Below are 16,748 nucleotides of genomic sequence, written 5' to 3' on the forward strand. Positions count from 1 at the left end.
ATGAATTTACTCTAAGTGTGGCCAGTGTTATGGGCATTCTCAAGCAAGAGTGCTGCAGTGATATGCTCAGTTTCACTTACCCTTAGTGTTTCTCAACCTGGGTTCTGTGGAACCCCAGGGCCCCAGGGTTCCACAAGAGGTTGCTGAGAGTTCTTTGAGCTATGAGTAATTTGCACCTTTGACGTGACTTTAGGTGACACCAATAATATTATTGGTTATCTGTGAAAGTAAAATACTTCCCACTGGCCAGCAATGCATTCTACTGGCCATCAAATTAATATATTATAGAAGGGATTCCGTGAAGACCTGAAAGGTATTTCAGGGGTTCTCCCATGTTAAAAAGGTAGAGAAAGGCTGCCCTAAACATACCTTTAAGCTCAGGAGAAATTACAATTTATAGGAAACATTGTGGCAGGGCTCCGTTATTGCTTAATTCTTTCCCATTTTTATAGACCCATATTTTACACTTGTACATTAGTTTGTATTGGCTGGTGCTAAAAGCTGCACTTTACATAACTTCTATGTTAGCCCTGGCTTTCATTTTAGGCAGACAAACTAAGCAGCATAAATTACACACCTGAGCAGCTAGAGACAGGATTCTTGTCTCTATTTTCTGCACTTTTGCTTTGAGTTTAACATCCAGTCAAAGCTACCACTGTTTAGGATATTCCCTTTCATATTGGAATTTGCATAGTTTGGACATCAATCCTAATCATCCTTCTCATTGATTTCCCTATCAATTTTGGAATGTCCTAGTCTGTTACCACATTGCAAGTGTCTACCTTCCCTGAGGAACCACACAGTGAAAAGTGTTGGGACAGAGAGAACTGCACTGTCCCTGACTACTTCAACCATGTTGACATTACTATTTGCTTAGTTAAATTCTGTCTAGTGCCATTGTTGGCCCTAAAGTGCAATTTTGACGTATTATTTTCCTACAGTTAGGTCCATAAATATTTGGACAGATACACCTTTTTTCTAATTTTGGTTCTGTACATTACCACAATTAATTTTAAATGAAACAACTCAGATGCAGTTGTACTGCAGACTTTCAGCTTTAATTAAGTGGGTTGAACAAAAATATTGCATAAAAATGCGAGGAACTAAAGCCTTTTTTTTACACAATCACTTCATTTCAGGGGCTCAAAAGTAATTGGACAATTGTCTCAAAGGCTATTTCATGGGCTGGTGTGGGCTTGTATGTGGAAGATTTTGCTGTGAACAGACAACATGCAGTCAAAGGAGCTCTCCATGCAGGTGAAACCCATCCGAGAAATTGCTACAATATCTACAGTTTGGTACATCATGAGAAAGAAACAAAGCATTGGTGAACTCAGCAACACCAAAAGACCTGGACATTCACGGAAGACAACAGTGGTGGATGATCGCAGAATCATTTCCATGGTGAACAGAAACCCCTTCACAACAGCCAGCCAAGTGAACAACACTCTCCAGGAAGTAGGCGTATCGATATCCAAGTCTACCATAAAGAGAAGACTGCATGAAAGTAAATACAGAGGGTGCACTGCAAGGTGCAAGCCACTCATAAGCCTCAAGAATAGAAAGGCTAGATTGGACTTTGCTCAAAAACACCTAAAAAAGCCAACACAGTTCTGGAAAAACATTCTTTGGACAGATGAAACCAAGATCAACCTTTACCAGAATGATGGCAAGAAAAAAGTATGGAGAAGGCGTGGAACAGCTCATGATCCAAAGCATACCACATGATCTGTAAAACATGGCGGAGGCAGTGTGATGGCTTGGGCGTGCATGGCTGCCATGGCACTGGGACACTAGTGTTTATTCATGATGTGACACAGGACGGAAGCAGCCAAATGAATTCTGAGGTGTTCAGAGACATACTGTCTGCTCAAATCCAGCTAAATGCAGTCACATTGATTGGGAGGCATTTCATAATACAGATGGACAATGACCCAAAACATACAGCCAAAGCAACCCAGGAGTTTACTAAAGCAAAGAAGTGGAATATTCTTGAACGGCCAAGTCAGTCACCTGATCTGAACCCAATTGAGCATGCATTTCACTTGAAGACTAAACTTCGGACAGAAAGGCCCACAAACAAACAGCAACTGAAAGCCGCTGCAGTAAAGGCCTGGCAGAGCATTAAAAAGGAGGAAACCCAGCATCTGGTGATGTCCATGAGTTCAAGACTACGGGCTGTCATTGCCAGCAAAGTGTTTTCATCCAAGTATTAGAAATGAACATTTTATTTACAGCTTTTTAATTTGTCCAATTACTTTTGAGCCCCTGAAATGAAGTGATTGTGTTAAAAAGGCTTTAGTTCCTCACATTTTTTATGCAATCTTTTTGCTCAACCCATTGAATTAAAGCCGAAAGTCTGCAGTTCAACTGCATCTGAGTTGTTTCATTGAAAATTAATTGTGGTACTGTACAGAACCAAAATTGGAAAAAAAGTTGTCTCTGTCCAAATATTTATGGACCTAACTGTATATACACAAGTAAAAACAATTACTATTGCTTGCCTAAAAAGACCCCCCCCCCCATTCCCCCCATATATATATATTTATACTAAGCCAAGAACTTTGGGGCTGGCATTTAACATTATGTTTTGCATCAGCTGAGAGTCTGTAATATCTCACTTTGTTTAATTAATCCAGTCAAACTAATTCATTACCAGTTTAGTATTTAAGATCACATATGGCCAATGATTTAGCCTATTTAACTCATTATCTTGGAAAAAAGGTAAAATCTCACATAATAGGAGTCAAGTTATCATTCAAAAAAAATGACTAAAATGGAGGCATCCGCCAGACATGTCACAACTTGGGGCAAACTGTTTTATTCTCACTTTCAAGATGCTACCTGTCTGTTAGTACATACCCCTAAGAATGCTGGTGGCGCAATAAGATATTGGTTGTAGTTTTATATTGTCTGACCTTGTTTAAGACGTTTTTTTTTTTAATTTTCTGTACATCAAGGCATTTTAATGGTGATTTCAGGAGTTTTTGATGTTATGTTCCAGTCTTTTGTCTGGTTTTTGCCTTTCTGTTATTCTCCAGCAGGTAACAAAGGTAGTGTCACTGTAAACGGCAGCTGCATCTGTTCTCCAGAGAACTCATTAGTGTCCACGTCTGAAGCAAAGGCCCCATATATTGGAATCTGATTACCATTTATATTCACACTATACAGCTTATCGTGCAATCATCTGCTGTACCTAGTTACACTTACCATGTATATAAACCTAACTCTTAACTTGGGTAAATTGCTATAATATTGTGAAAAAAAAACAGAATGTTCCCAACACTTTTACTGTGCGGGGTCAGGTGAAGGATCACAGACTGGAGAAATTGGGCAGTCACAACCCCCCCCACAGGTCTGAGCCTGCGATGGGAGAGTGGCATCATGTCGTCACTATGTGTGAAGTTTCTTCCCCTTTGAGTGACACCCGGCTCCCAGTGCATGCGCAGTCCAGAGCCTGTAAATTTAGTGGTCCGTTGGTCCAAAAAGGTTGGCGACCACTGGCATAGTGCCCATCCTACACTGGTGTTAGCAGAGTAGAGCCCCTATTACACTATGCCATCATTGTGATGTATAGTGGGTGTCACAGTTACACATGAGCCTATACACTGAGAACATAATCTAAAATATTTCTGTCCATCACTTAACAACTGTAGGTGACAAAATTGCTACAAAAGTGTGTTATGAGCATCTTGTGATGTATAGGTCATCCTCTGTTGTAGGTCATGCCGTAACTTTGGATGGAAGATAGCTTAAGATAGCTCATAGTTTTATCTTCACTCCACTCTTCCTTTAAATATTTGTTGACCTTCTGTGTAAAGAAAAGGGTTCTTTCTGATTTAAGGGAAGTCCCTACACATGTTTTTTTTTTGTATTGTAGGCATACTGTCACACAAAAGTTGGGATTCAGTTGCTGAAACACCAAAATTGTATTACATTTTTGTGAAATATCCAGCTGTCTGTTTCTGATTTCTATTTGGATTTTCCCTATGCTGATAGCCCAGATTTGCATAATACTTTTCATACTTACACCTCACTTTTACTTCTCCCTGTCCTTAATAAGTTAGTGATCCTACTCTTCTCCCATCTATGATTTTCAACTTTCTCCCTGTTACTTGGTCAGCTCATGTTCTTCCACCTGACTTTTTGCTTCCAATTGAGCTAATTCTCGGCCTTTTCCAATATTCCATGGATTAGCTGTCACCTTATATCTGTCCTCCTAGTCAGCTTCCCCTCTGCTTTCCCATCGCCCCTATGGTTCTCTCCCATTCTCCCTTCTCATTTACCACCCACGTCAGTGTAAAGCTGACTTTATACCTCCTCTTTCCTTTCTTCTCTCATTTTGCATGGTAAATTACTGCTCTGCATCATCCTATAGTGATTTGTAATCACTTCCTTTTCTGCTTGTTACCCACACAATCATTTCTAGTGCGATAGCATATTTAAACAAAATAATATATGTTTAGCTAAAATAATTATGGATTGCATGGTGATGCATACTGATGGCCTCAGGCCATAAACTAGAATTCATACATTCACTAGTACATTAATATTTTAACATAAAACCTGGAAAATTGCCTGACCAAGCCACTGCTGCCCAGCTAACACGACCAGAGAAATACCTTGGTTATTATAGCACTAAAGGCCACATAAAGAGAAACAAGGCAGTAAGGGAAAGCTTGTTGAAGGTCATTATAGCTAAAAATTGTTCAGCTAACCTGAATTAACCAAACTGCTGGGACGTATCCTAGCTTATAGAAACACTTTGCCTAACTCTACATGATTTCAAAATTAAAAACTGGAAATCAATTGATTTGGGAATCGCTGTATCCAGACTTTGTGTTACTAAAAAATTCAACAAAAAGAAGAAAGCAAACTACAAGGTTTTTTTTTTACTGGCTAAAACGTTAGTGTTGATTTAACAGATATTGTTAAGCTCTTTTAATAATAAAGGAGATATACATTTTTTATTGTAACATAGATAGAAGCTGTGTACGTGGAGTTTCTGTAATTTTCTGTAATTTTATTTGTAATTGTTCAACTCTACCTATTTGTTGAATCATTTTCTATGTGTGGTGGAGTCATATTAGGCAACAATAGACTACACTATATAGGTCAGGTCCTATTAAACATCTCCAAGACTGGAAAAGACTATCACGGTAAAGGCAAACCTAAAATCAATTTTTAAAAATCATTTGCTACTATTTGCTACTTGACAAATGTTTTCAATCCTGGACCAGATCCATTATAGGTTTTCTGGATCACTCAGATTCTCCAATCAAAGTCTATCATCTCCAGTTTGGGAGAGCTTTTCCAGTAAAACACTGGAACACATAATAAAATATTTCAGGAGATGTCACAGAAAATATCTATAAAAGTCATGCTTGTGATGTATATGTGTATGTGTGTATATGTATGTATGTACATATATATAATGTTTATTGTGCATCTATTGGCCCATTAGTAAAGAAAATAAAAAATAAATTGTATAAAAGTGCCCTCTTGTGGACAAAGCAGTGGACAGTTTGTAATATAGGTTGTTGTGTGTAACAAATACATTACAATAAACAGTTTATACTGCTTTTGTATTGTATAATTTTTTGGTGTTGATGAAAAAACATTTCAAATTATAGTTTTAGATGAGACTGTGAATTCTGAGCAATAAATTTAAACTAGTCCTAAAGAAAAGGACCAGTTGCAAAAACTATAGGAAGTATATAATATATCATTGATAACTAATTGTTAATGCTCCAGACCAAAAAAACTTGCCTAAATTTCTTCTTTTTATAGTGGTGGTCACACTTTAAGATGTGTAGAGATGCAGATGTTGTTGTTTTTTTCTCTGAGCATTGCATGTTCTCACCTTGGAGTGAATTTACTGGAATGTCCAGTTCTGGAAAGATTGGCAACTATGTGGAATATTCATATACGTCATATTGCTTGGAACTGTCCATCCCCTTTTTCAGGTTGTTGGGCAACAATGATTGCTTTTTTATGATCATTGTTTTCCTTCTTCACATTGTATTACCTGAATGCTGAATGCTACAGACTGACAAACTGCCATAACTTCTGCTTTTTTAAAGGTGGTCACAGTCGCTAATAACCAGTTAATCAAGTGCATTTGATTAACAGCATCTTACTGTTAGTTACCACCTTAATTTACCTAATATTTTACCTAATTTTTTAATTTCAACCAACAGAAGAACAGCAGCAAAAACAAGCATGAACAATGACCAAAGAAAGAGGGGCGATAATACAAATGAGCAACACTTGGTATTTACCTAATTGTAAGGTCTGCTAAGGAGCAGGTGTTTGTTTTATTATTATTATTATTATGTCCTAATACGCAAAACTTTAAAACGGAAAGTCATTATTTTTGCATTTTGTTTGTGCCCTTGTCAGTACTGGTACCAGTACCTGCAGCCCACTTCGTAAGTCCATAAATATGCATGCAATATTATGCCTACATATATCCCATCAAATGTTAACAGATGGCTTCATTGATACACAACAATTACCGACATGTTGAGAATGATTTACTAAACAGTTGGGAATCTTCACATAATAAACTGTGTAAATATTTACTTCAATTATCCAATCATGTGAACAGTAATTGTTTTATGTTATCTGCAGGATGCATAAAAAAGGGAATAATCACTTTACTAAATCAGCCCAGTTGCTAAGGATGAAAAACTGCAAGGAAGTTGCAAATTTGTGTTGCTCGGTATAGAATGATAGCTGTATACCAGTGGTGCTCCTATGTGGTCACCCTGTCACAGGCACCCCTGATCAAGATGACAAGCAGCCAAACATGTTTCTAAATGTATCCAAATGCTCTATTTTATATGTAGAACCTCATTTTTACTCTATAATGGTTATAAATAACCTCATTTTTACTCTATATTAGCGTATGTTTGGCTTTACATCCTAAGGACTTGTTCAGAAAGGCATAAGGTTGCTGTGTGATAATGCTTCCTCCCATATTTATGCTTACACCCACAAACCGCACCCATGGGTCAGATGCTAGATACAGCACCATACTTGCAGCAACCATTGGAAATAAATCCAGGTGGTAGTGAGCGGTTTGGTACTGACAGTCGCTTGTAAAATGTTAAGCTGCCGGTGTGGTAGCAGCCACTGGTCTAAACAGGTTTTGTGAGTCTATTTTGGTCACCTAATGAGGAATATGTATGGCAGGTCTTGCGGTTCCAAATCTCGGCCATACTTTCGGTGCACTGCAGAAGCATCTAAAACCATGGCTGTCTCACACCTAGTGTAGTGACCTCTACAGAGACACAGAAGTGTTGATGGTAGTAAAATTTGCCATTTAGCCACTGCATACAAAAAAAGTTAAATAAATGTACTTGTAAATAAAAAAGTTAGAATCACACCTACCCCACTCCTGATGCTTTTTTGGCCGAGTGCGACATCACTGTCTTTCCAGAAGATTCCTGCAGAATGCAGAATGCAGAACAGGCAAAATGCCTTCTCATGAGATTTCAGTGGCTGTGTGATTCACAGAAAGTACAATAAAGTCGTGCCTAGATGCTGTGTGGAGAAAGAATATGGTTCTATCTTTTTATTGTCAGGTATAATTTGCTCCTACTGAGAATAGGTAATGAGAATAGGTAAATTATGGAGAGGGTCCAAAGAATGTAGGTATATTTGCCATTTAAGAGAAAGATCCTATTTAGATGTAGAATACCCTTAGACCTACAACAATGTCTGTGTGATATGCTAACTTATGGGCTAAATAATTGTGTATTGCCAGCATTGATGAATAGTATTTTGTTTCACATGAAAAAAAAAAACTAAATATAGACAATGCAATTTTTATACATGGAATCCTTTACAAATACTAAGCAATATGAATGCACAGGTTTCAGCCGCCATCCCATCATAAACATTTATCTTCATTTACAACTTTGAATTTGAAGAAGAAATCTGAAACACGCAAACATTGTAAAACATTGCTTTTATTGTTTTCACACAGTACTGAAAAACTTGCTACAATTCACTTTTAAATGAATTAAATGTTCCCCATGGTTTTAATGAGTTTTACCATAGCATACATGTTTGTACACCTTTGTAAAGGTTTTTATGGTTTCTCTAAGGCTATACAAATTTGCTAATATATGATTTTGATAGGATTGAGTTTTATTGGAGACATACAATTCCAGGACCAAACAAACATACAGAACAAAACATTGCAGTTAAAAAAAAACAAGGTTTGCATGACGTCTACATAAAAGTCAATGCATAGTGCAGAACACTTCTGAACAAAAAACCAATATAAAAACACAGCATGTCATTTGACCAATGAACCAATAATAATATTTGGTGTGATTTCTTTGGATTCTCTAAACTACCTATGATAAGTGTTATAATCATTCCAGTTTCACTTTGTGAACCAGTGTTAACAGGGGTGCACATGATGCAACTACTTTAAAGTTCCAGATAAGTTAATTCTTCTGGTGAATCCTGACAGCCTAATAATTGCTACCACCAGTCCAATCCCAGTACATAGAAATGTAATCCTGAGGCTCTTGTGATGACTTCTTAATGGTGCAACAGATTTAGGTCAAGATAGACTTTTGAGAAAACCACCATCGATCTTAGTTTTGTCTAAAGATATCTACTTATGATCACTAGTTAAAATATGAAACAGCTTTGGCATAAATTTAGTTTTAGGTGAAAGGTTATTAAGTGAATTGCTGCACGTGGTACATTTATTACCACAGTCTTATTGTCCACCAGCATATTTTATAAACTGGTGTTACACTTCTGCTGTTTCAGCTAAAGTAGTGGTTGTATCAAAAGCCTTCCTTACTGTACTCCTGCATGGACCATGTGAGCAGCAAGGAGGTAGGTCAGAACAATTCAAAACTGCAGATCTTTAAAGGTTTAAGTGTGTTTGGGTAAATTAAGTCTTGTTGTCATAATTTGCTGAGAAATATTAATAGTTGCAGTTCTTTTTTGCAACTTAAGAAAATTTAAGAAAATCATTTGCATATAAAATAATGTGGACGCCTTTCCTGTTCTAAGCACAAAGCAGGGAAGACATGTACATATGGCTAATGAATTACAACAAAGACTTTAGCAGTTACAGCAATGATGGTAAAACATCCATAAGATGTGCCTCTCCTTAATAGTGGAAGTGTGGTACAGTGACAATTTTATTAAATGATGATGAATGTAAACATAATCAAAACATATGCAGATCTGCGTATTTGTACACTTTCTCTGAATGTATGACCTGACATGTAAAACATGTATATACATAAATCACAACAGATGTAGACAGAAACTCAATCCATTCAAAGAACAGGCACCATGTGTTTAAAATGCTGGTTTTCAAAAAGATTATTTACACACAAAACAGATTTTTTTTATACCAAACAAGCTACTGAAAGACACAAGAACACAGAACAACACAGATGACAAAAACTCTCTGTAAAACTTAGCATCCCATGAACCGTAATCACACTTGTGTTGGGTGCTGTGGCTTACAGTACCTAATAGTTTACTTGTAAAATAATGCCCATCCTTGGTGGGCTTTTACAGTTATCAAAAAGTAACATGGCACAAAAATCTATTCTATGTTTATTAATACATCACATTTAATGATTAGTTTATAAACATGAAGTGTGTACAAAGCCTGAAAGCAGGTAAAAAATATTGATGGTTGTGAAAACAAAACCAAACTTTTACAGGTGTTACCTGTTACATGGTACACAATAAAAAAAGACATTAGAAGGAATAAAAATATTAGTAAATTGAACCATTTAAGCGACTGGGTCATGTATTGTCCATAATGTTTAGAACATACTACCTTTCAAAGTTATCTGGCTTCAGGCTGCTAAATTGCTCTCCCATCTGCTCTCATTCAACTGAATGGGAGCTGTTGGGAACCACTTTATGCGGGTGGTTGCTGAATGTAACACGTTGCTTCTGGCCTCCCTTGAGCAGCCAGCTGCTTACATTGACTTGAAAGCAACCACCTTCACCCGCAGTTCACTGCAGTTGGAAAGCTGTTGCATTTGCTGCTGGAAAACTAAGAAAGATCCATCAACTTCCTTAAAACACTGATCCCACAGCAAACAGCAACATCAACCGCTCTCAACCATCTGACACAGAGGTTGAGTGCAGTTGAGGTTGAATTGTCGTTGACACCATATCCGAACGGTTAAAGTGAATGGCAAGAAAGCAACCATAAGTCTAAAAAAGGCCTGAATATCCTATGCTACACGAATGCTAACAATATATTGCACAGCCACATTGCTTGCAAGCTTTCACCTAACACAAACTCTGCTTTTGTTAAAAAGCTGTATGTCAATTAGGACAAAGTTAGTCAGGCTTTCTGCACAACACTTTGAGTAGTTAAAAACTTTGGGATATGTTTATGAATTATTACCCCATCAGTTTAGCTGCATGTTCACCCACAGCCATTTAAATCTTTCTTCATTTCTCATTTCAATGCTTTTATTCTGCCACCTAGTGGCCAATTGTTAAAAGTGTGCAAAACTGACAAAAGTAAATGTTAGTTCTTCATATCCATAATGAATAAATAGAGATTTTTTGACAACTTAGTCTGGGGTTCAGATAGTTATATAATCATTAAAAATGGAAAACTGATATTCATAAAATCCAACCTCAGATTTCATGTAGCTTTGGTCCAAAAAAAGGCTAAATTAAATTTTACAGGAAACAGGTTCCGACTTAACAGGACAGTGTTATGTACCAAACAACCTGCAGAGCTTCATTAACCTTAGTCATGTCTAAAGTCAAATTAAACAAAGATGGTCCTAATGTAGTGCAGCCATTGGATCACCAGACCTTATAAAACAACTTCATTTTATGTAACCTAAAACAAGAGATCTGTAGAATAATAACTTCCCTGCTTGTATAAATATGGGCCTCTGTCAACTGGTTTCGCACTTGTGTCAATAGCATTAGTCTGACATCAGTTTAGGATGCTTCTAAGATTATTTAGAATGCATTTACTGACACATTTGACCCGCAGTTGACCTCTTTCTAACCTATAAGTATGTTTTGCATTACTTCTTACAGTCTTGAATGGAAATGCAAAACCTGCTCACAAATAACAAAAGCATATCAACACAGGCCCTAAAACAGACATGCTTTTTAAAATTATAACCAGTTTGATGCATAGAGGCTCAATACAATTTTCAATTTTAAAGTTGTTTATTGGAAGAAAATCATAAAATTTTACCATTAGGGTTTAGATGCATCTGATTTCCCACTTGTTCTCTACCAAAAATATATATCCCACATGGCTGTAAAGGGCAATATGTGTGTAAAATTTCTAAACTCATCTGTGGAACAATGATAAGGGAAGTACATATGTCTCTCTGACTTAATTAATTTAAAAAAACACAAAGCTTTAATGCAGCCTTACTTATGTATAAAAATAAAGATATTATTAATTGTGAGTATATTACTAGCAGGCAGACAGACATTTTCTAATTGCCCCACAGGTGACAATTGTGTATAATTGAAAATGTTGAACAGGTCAGTTCACATACCAGTGACTTTATAGTGGACAATGTAAAGTCAAAACCTGAAGGTCACACATGCACTGCTTCTTCCTGGGTGGAATGGTGCCCACAAATCCAAGGATGCTCTTTTGCCACTTGCTATGGTGAGCATTTATAAATCCAGTAATGAATATACAGACTGGTACATATCATTACTAAACTGAACTTTTCTCAGAATAGTACATTTTGGCTTAGAATTAGAAAAAGTCAATGCATATTAGCATGACTTTTTCCACGCTGTGGACCCTACAAAACCATGCACGTGGGATATGAATGATTATGCTTATTGAGGTGTCAGGCATAAAGTATTTCCAATTGCCTGAATTTTATCTAATGTCAACTTACTCTGAAAGTAATGATCTGTTTAACCCATGCACGCTCATTAATATGCCTGGACAAGTCTTTTTCTGGTACAATTGAGGGTATGGAATAATTGTTCTCTCTTATCCCTTCTAAACAAACTTTAGATTACACATAATAGGATACAGAATTTGACACAAAAAGCAGTTCAAAGGATGAGTTACCAGCTTCTTTTTTTTTTTTTAACGAGATGATGACCGGCCAGTAACCAAGTACCCGCTAAGAGCCTGGAGGCTAGATATAAACCAGGTAGAAGTGTTGTTCATTCAATGACACTGCATGGTATTTTCACAAAAACAGCAAAGGAAAATTCCCAGAATGTCACAAAAATGTCTCTCAGTGCACAGAAAGTTTTTTTAAAGAAAACAATACACAAGTCACAGGACCAGATGATACCCTCTGTCATCTGGGTCTTTTGCGGGTGACAAATAATAATACACGTCTGATGGCATGTAGGCGATCCTTTAAAGATGTCATGGCCAGGATTGTCAGCTGTGCCTTGTTTTCCAGTGGCAGCACTGCCAGCATCCACCAACACCAAGCTGGGCCACTTGGACTGATCTGAAAGAGGAGGAGGTATCAGTTTAATCTCGTCCCATGATTGGTACACATATTAAACACCACTTGTAGTACATGTGGCTGTATTTAAGACTGTATGATTACCTGGTACACTCATACAATATAACATACTTTACTTGTGAACTTCATGTGCACTTTTTTAACCACTGTAAACATACCTGTGTATCAAATTCTTTGCTTGGCATGGGCCCAAAATGGTTGAGGATTTGTGCTTTGAGATTGTCCTTTAAAGAGGTAAACCATGCTTTAGCTTGATCATAGACAGCATTGTGTAACAGAAGAAGCTCCTCATATTCCTGTCCTTCCACCTGAGAGACAGAAAAAATGACTATATTTATCAGTAAAATGGGGGTGGAATACTGATTTGGGGAGAATCAAATGATGCACATTTCTTAAATCAGTCAAACCCAAAAAAGAATATTTTAAGCAGGGAGACAGAATAATGACTGGTTGATCATATTGAAAATAAATAGCAAGAGACAGCAAACACTAGCAGTAGATTTTCAGTCATTCTAATGTTCACATACTACTGGATATAGGCTAAAATGGAATTCTGTGTCACACGCATGATCATATCCTTGTGAAGTATAGATGGCCGGGTGATTGCATGTTCCAGTATGCTTGTGAGTTTGCCGGCAGAAACTGCAATGTGTCCTCAGTGCTGTCTGACCTAACTTCTACTCTGTATTATTTTGAAATTTAAGACATTACCCTGGAGTTCTATGCAAAGCAGTTTAAAGCTACATACCCACACTAGATGACTGTCACTGGAGATGAACAGTCGCCATTTTGGATGAAAAAATAGCATGTGTCCAGTGGTTACATTGCTAAAAGAACATCTCCTCATTTACTAGATCAATGGAAATCCTGTGGGCTACTGAAATGCTTAATTTTACAATGTGCTCCTAATACTCATGCACCGCCTAAGTAAGAATTCAGGCAGGAATTGGGTTAACACTCCAAAATCACTAGGGATAAACAGTGCAAATCCAAAATTTTAGTTGCCACTAGAATAAAAATATAAGGCAAATTCTACAATGATGTTGTTCTCCTAACAACTGTTTAAAAAAGAATTTCTCTCTCACACAAAAAAAAAAAATATTTTCTCACTTTCAGTTGAGCCCTCAAGACAGGAAGTAACAGAGAATCCCTCCAATGAGAAAAGGTTGTAAACAAAAATAACACGTTTAGCTCTTCCTACACTATCCAAAATAGGAAAAAAAAAACTTTGGCTTTAGATATAATTTTATACTTCCAGTCATTTGTCTATGTTTGAGTTTCAGTCAGGCAACGTAATTGAATAGACATTTAACAGCTGTATGTATCAGAATCATTTTTTATTTATTTTGTAATACCTTCTTGTCTTCCAGATATTCAATATTTGCAGTGTTGTAGCCATCCCTTTGTCCATGACTGAGGACTTTAAATCTACTCACGCCAATGGTATCAACAACTGAGCGGCCATCTGGAAAAAACTTCACATCTCTCACTTGTAACATGCAGCCATAGTCTGCAAACCTATGAAGGATAGGATAACTTTTAAAGACAAAAAAAAAATACAAAACCACCAATAGAATAAAGTTGAGTATCTGTGTTTGTGCTGCAAAATAACACTGAAGAAGGGTCACTAAATTTAAAGTTAGTTTCCAGTTCTACCAATTTTTCCCTTTACCTAGTTTCTAAAAATTGTTTTGCATCATAAAGACTATTGCTATTATAGTAAGGGGGAAAAAAGACATCAACAGTGGGGTTCCCAAAGAAAGTAATGAGCAATGAAAGAAAAATTAAAAAGATGTTGAATAATCTTTTGTCAAATATCAATCAATACACATTTAAAGAAAGGCCATCAAATTTAATAAAAAATATATAAGACATTTATACATTATATATACCCTTTTAATTGATCAGCTATGCACATTCCAAACTGTTTTGTTCCAGTCTCCATGCTCCTTCTGATCATTAGGCGATAACGTGGCTCAAACACATGTAGCGGGCAAGGGATCGTTGGAAAGGCCATGGTGCAAACAAATATTGGGACATCTTTGTTCAGACTGTATTAGAGGAAAAGAAAAACAACTTTAATTAGGATAAGTGTTCATCTTTAGGCTAAATAGCATGATAGTAGGGGGGAAGTGTAGACAAAGGGGGAGAAACTGACAGTGAGATGGAGGGAGTAAGAGAAATAGGGGCAGAATAGAAGAAGAGAGAGGCAGTGAGGAAGAGATAAAGAAGGGGAAAGTGGGATTGCCCAGACTTAGTGCTGGGAGAGGGTGTACATTTATTATTATGGAAAGAATGCTCTGAAGTTTAGGGACCTAGTCTGGATCACCTTCCATGATGAGGGGGAGCTGGAAGTGCCACTCTTTATGCGTGTCTAAAAATGGTATGTGCTGGGTCAGTAAATACCATGGCCCACGTTCTGCTCCAATGTCCTTTCAACACAGATGGGTAGGTAAGGCCCTTATTGCGCCTTCCTTTTACCGCATGAGTTATGTAGAATTGGCTTGCATGTAGTGCTGGGATTTTGAGTTGAACACAGCGCTCTTTGTTAGTGTAGTAAGCCAATATTTTACATGGTGTCCAATCTTATGGTGTAAAGTCCTTACTGATGAGGTGGTAGTTAGTATCACTTAAAGAAAATTGGAAAAATTGTAAAAGGCTGTAGAGAAATATCAGGTCTATCTTTGTCAGTCTGGACACATGTTTTTTGTATTTCTTTTTTTACTCCCTTTAGAGTTTTTGGACCACATCCTTTTTTTTTCCCAAAAGAACTTTAAGACAAATGTTCATCCAAAACATTAGTATACTAACTACACTTAATTCAAGTCTCAAATACATGTTTGTATGCAAGACTAAATCCAAGTCACTATTGAAATTTTAGAGACTGCAGAAAAATTATGTTAAAGTGTTGTGCAGAAACGCTCTGTGTGCTATAAATATTTGTCTGACTTCCCCTACTCTGTGAAATAAGAGCAGAAAACTTAGATAAGAAACTTACTTTGATAATTCTTTCATTTCTTCATCATACAGTTTCCTTCTTTCAGTTAGTTCTTCTGGTAGGTATCGATTAATCAGTTCCTCTGTCAGAAGTGTTTTCTTACATGCTCTACTTGCAAGGTACTGAAGGAAAAAAAAAAGAATACAACAGTCAACATTCTTCTAATAAAATGATGGTTGTAAATTGAATTATTTCTAACAGAACAATTTAATCAGAGCAAATATCACTAAAACGTACCAAAAAGTATTTTTGGTAACAATAAGCACATTCACAACATGCTTTATGCCTAATGAAAATATTCTGTAAAATTACTAGTCCAAAGAATTAACTTTATTAATTCCTTTCCTTTCCCATAAGTAAAGAAAACATCCATTCTCAAAAATGCTTGACACTATACAATCTTGATTTAAAAGAAGAGAAAGACTACATATGTATGACTATTAAGAATTTAGCATGGTAATACTTCAACCCTTATGGATCAACATCAACACTCACCTGAGACAGGTTCTCTTTGCAGAGGGGGCAATGTGGGTTGTGGTCCAGGCAACGTTCAAGGCATTTGAGACAAAATGTGTGTCCGCATGGTGTGGTTACAGGCTCATAAAATAGTCTGTTGGAAAATAGTATTTTATTGCAAGATGACTTATTTCCTTTAAAACTTTATTATGCCTAGTTTTAAAATACACATGCTTATAAAACCACACTATAGGATTTTGTCAAAGGACCCAAAAAATCAGTAACAAGCCAGATATAAGGACACACTTTCTGTATCAACATACATTTGGATAAAAAATAATTTCACAGTATTTAATCAGTTTTTAATGTCCAAACATGAGGTAATTGATGAGGGAAAATGACAACTACTCATCTCTTAGAAACTTTAAATAAAGTCCATTACTGTAGAATTAACTACTTTGAACTAAACAGCTTGGTTTTCTTAATGCTTAGGTGCACTTAGAAAACAGAGTGGGCTGCAATTGTTGAGCCGATTGCTACTTACCTTGTGGTTTGTGACCACAAATTTACTACTTTCTGGCCAAAAGACCCAACACAAGTATGCAATAAGTGAAGTCAGTCTGGAGTGATCTGCATACCTATTATGGGTCAGCGACTAAATATTTTGAAAAAAAAAAAAAAAGATTAACTGCTAGTAAGGCAGTTAGTATTTCCAAAAACTGGGGTCTGCTTTGGAAGTCTGAGTTTTTTCTTTCAGTATAGGTTTCCTTATATAAAACACATCTGTTTTTCCATTG

At 36.6% G+C, this 16,748-nt stretch overlaps 1 protein-coding gene and 1 long non-coding RNA gene across 3 annotated transcripts in view; one reads left to right on the forward strand and one right to left on the reverse strand.

The window, feature by feature from the left end:
* Window positions 1-13,998, forward strand: part of LOC140332110 (uncharacterized) — a 19,555-nt gene extending 5,557 nt beyond the window's left edge. Inside the window, exon 3 of one of the 2 annotated variants that reach the window (XR_011921035.1) lies at window positions 13,868-13,998. This is a non-coding gene — a long non-coding RNA (uncharacterized lncRNA). The remainder of the gene's footprint in view (window positions 1-13,867) is intronic. The other variant, XR_011921034.1, reaches the window with a different exon arrangement.
* Window positions 7,957-16,748, reverse strand: part of LONRF2 (LON peptidase N-terminal domain and ring finger 2) — a 32,618-nt gene continuing 23,826 nt past the window's right edge. Inside the window, exons 7-12 of the mRNA XM_072413400.1 lie at window positions 15,991-16,105; window positions 15,496-15,617; window positions 14,390-14,548; window positions 13,853-14,015; window positions 12,656-12,805; window positions 7,957-12,479 (exon numbers count right to left, since the gene is read on the reverse strand). Coding sequence (XP_072269501.1) covers window positions 12,321-12,479; window positions 12,656-12,805; window positions 13,853-14,015; window positions 14,390-14,548; window positions 15,496-15,617; window positions 15,991-16,105 — 868 coding nt within the window. The 3' untranslated portion in view covers window positions 7,957-12,320. The remainder of the gene's footprint in view (window positions 12,480-12,655; window positions 12,806-13,852; window positions 14,016-14,389; window positions 14,549-15,495; window positions 15,618-15,990; window positions 16,106-16,748) is intronic.

Source organism: Pyxicephalus adspersus, chromosome 1 (genome assembly GCF_032062135.1).
Source record: "Pyxicephalus adspersus chromosome 1, UCB_Pads_2.0, whole genome shotgun sequence".
Classification (NCBI taxonomy): Eukaryota; Metazoa; Chordata; class Amphibia; order Anura; family Pyxicephalidae; genus Pyxicephalus; species Pyxicephalus adspersus.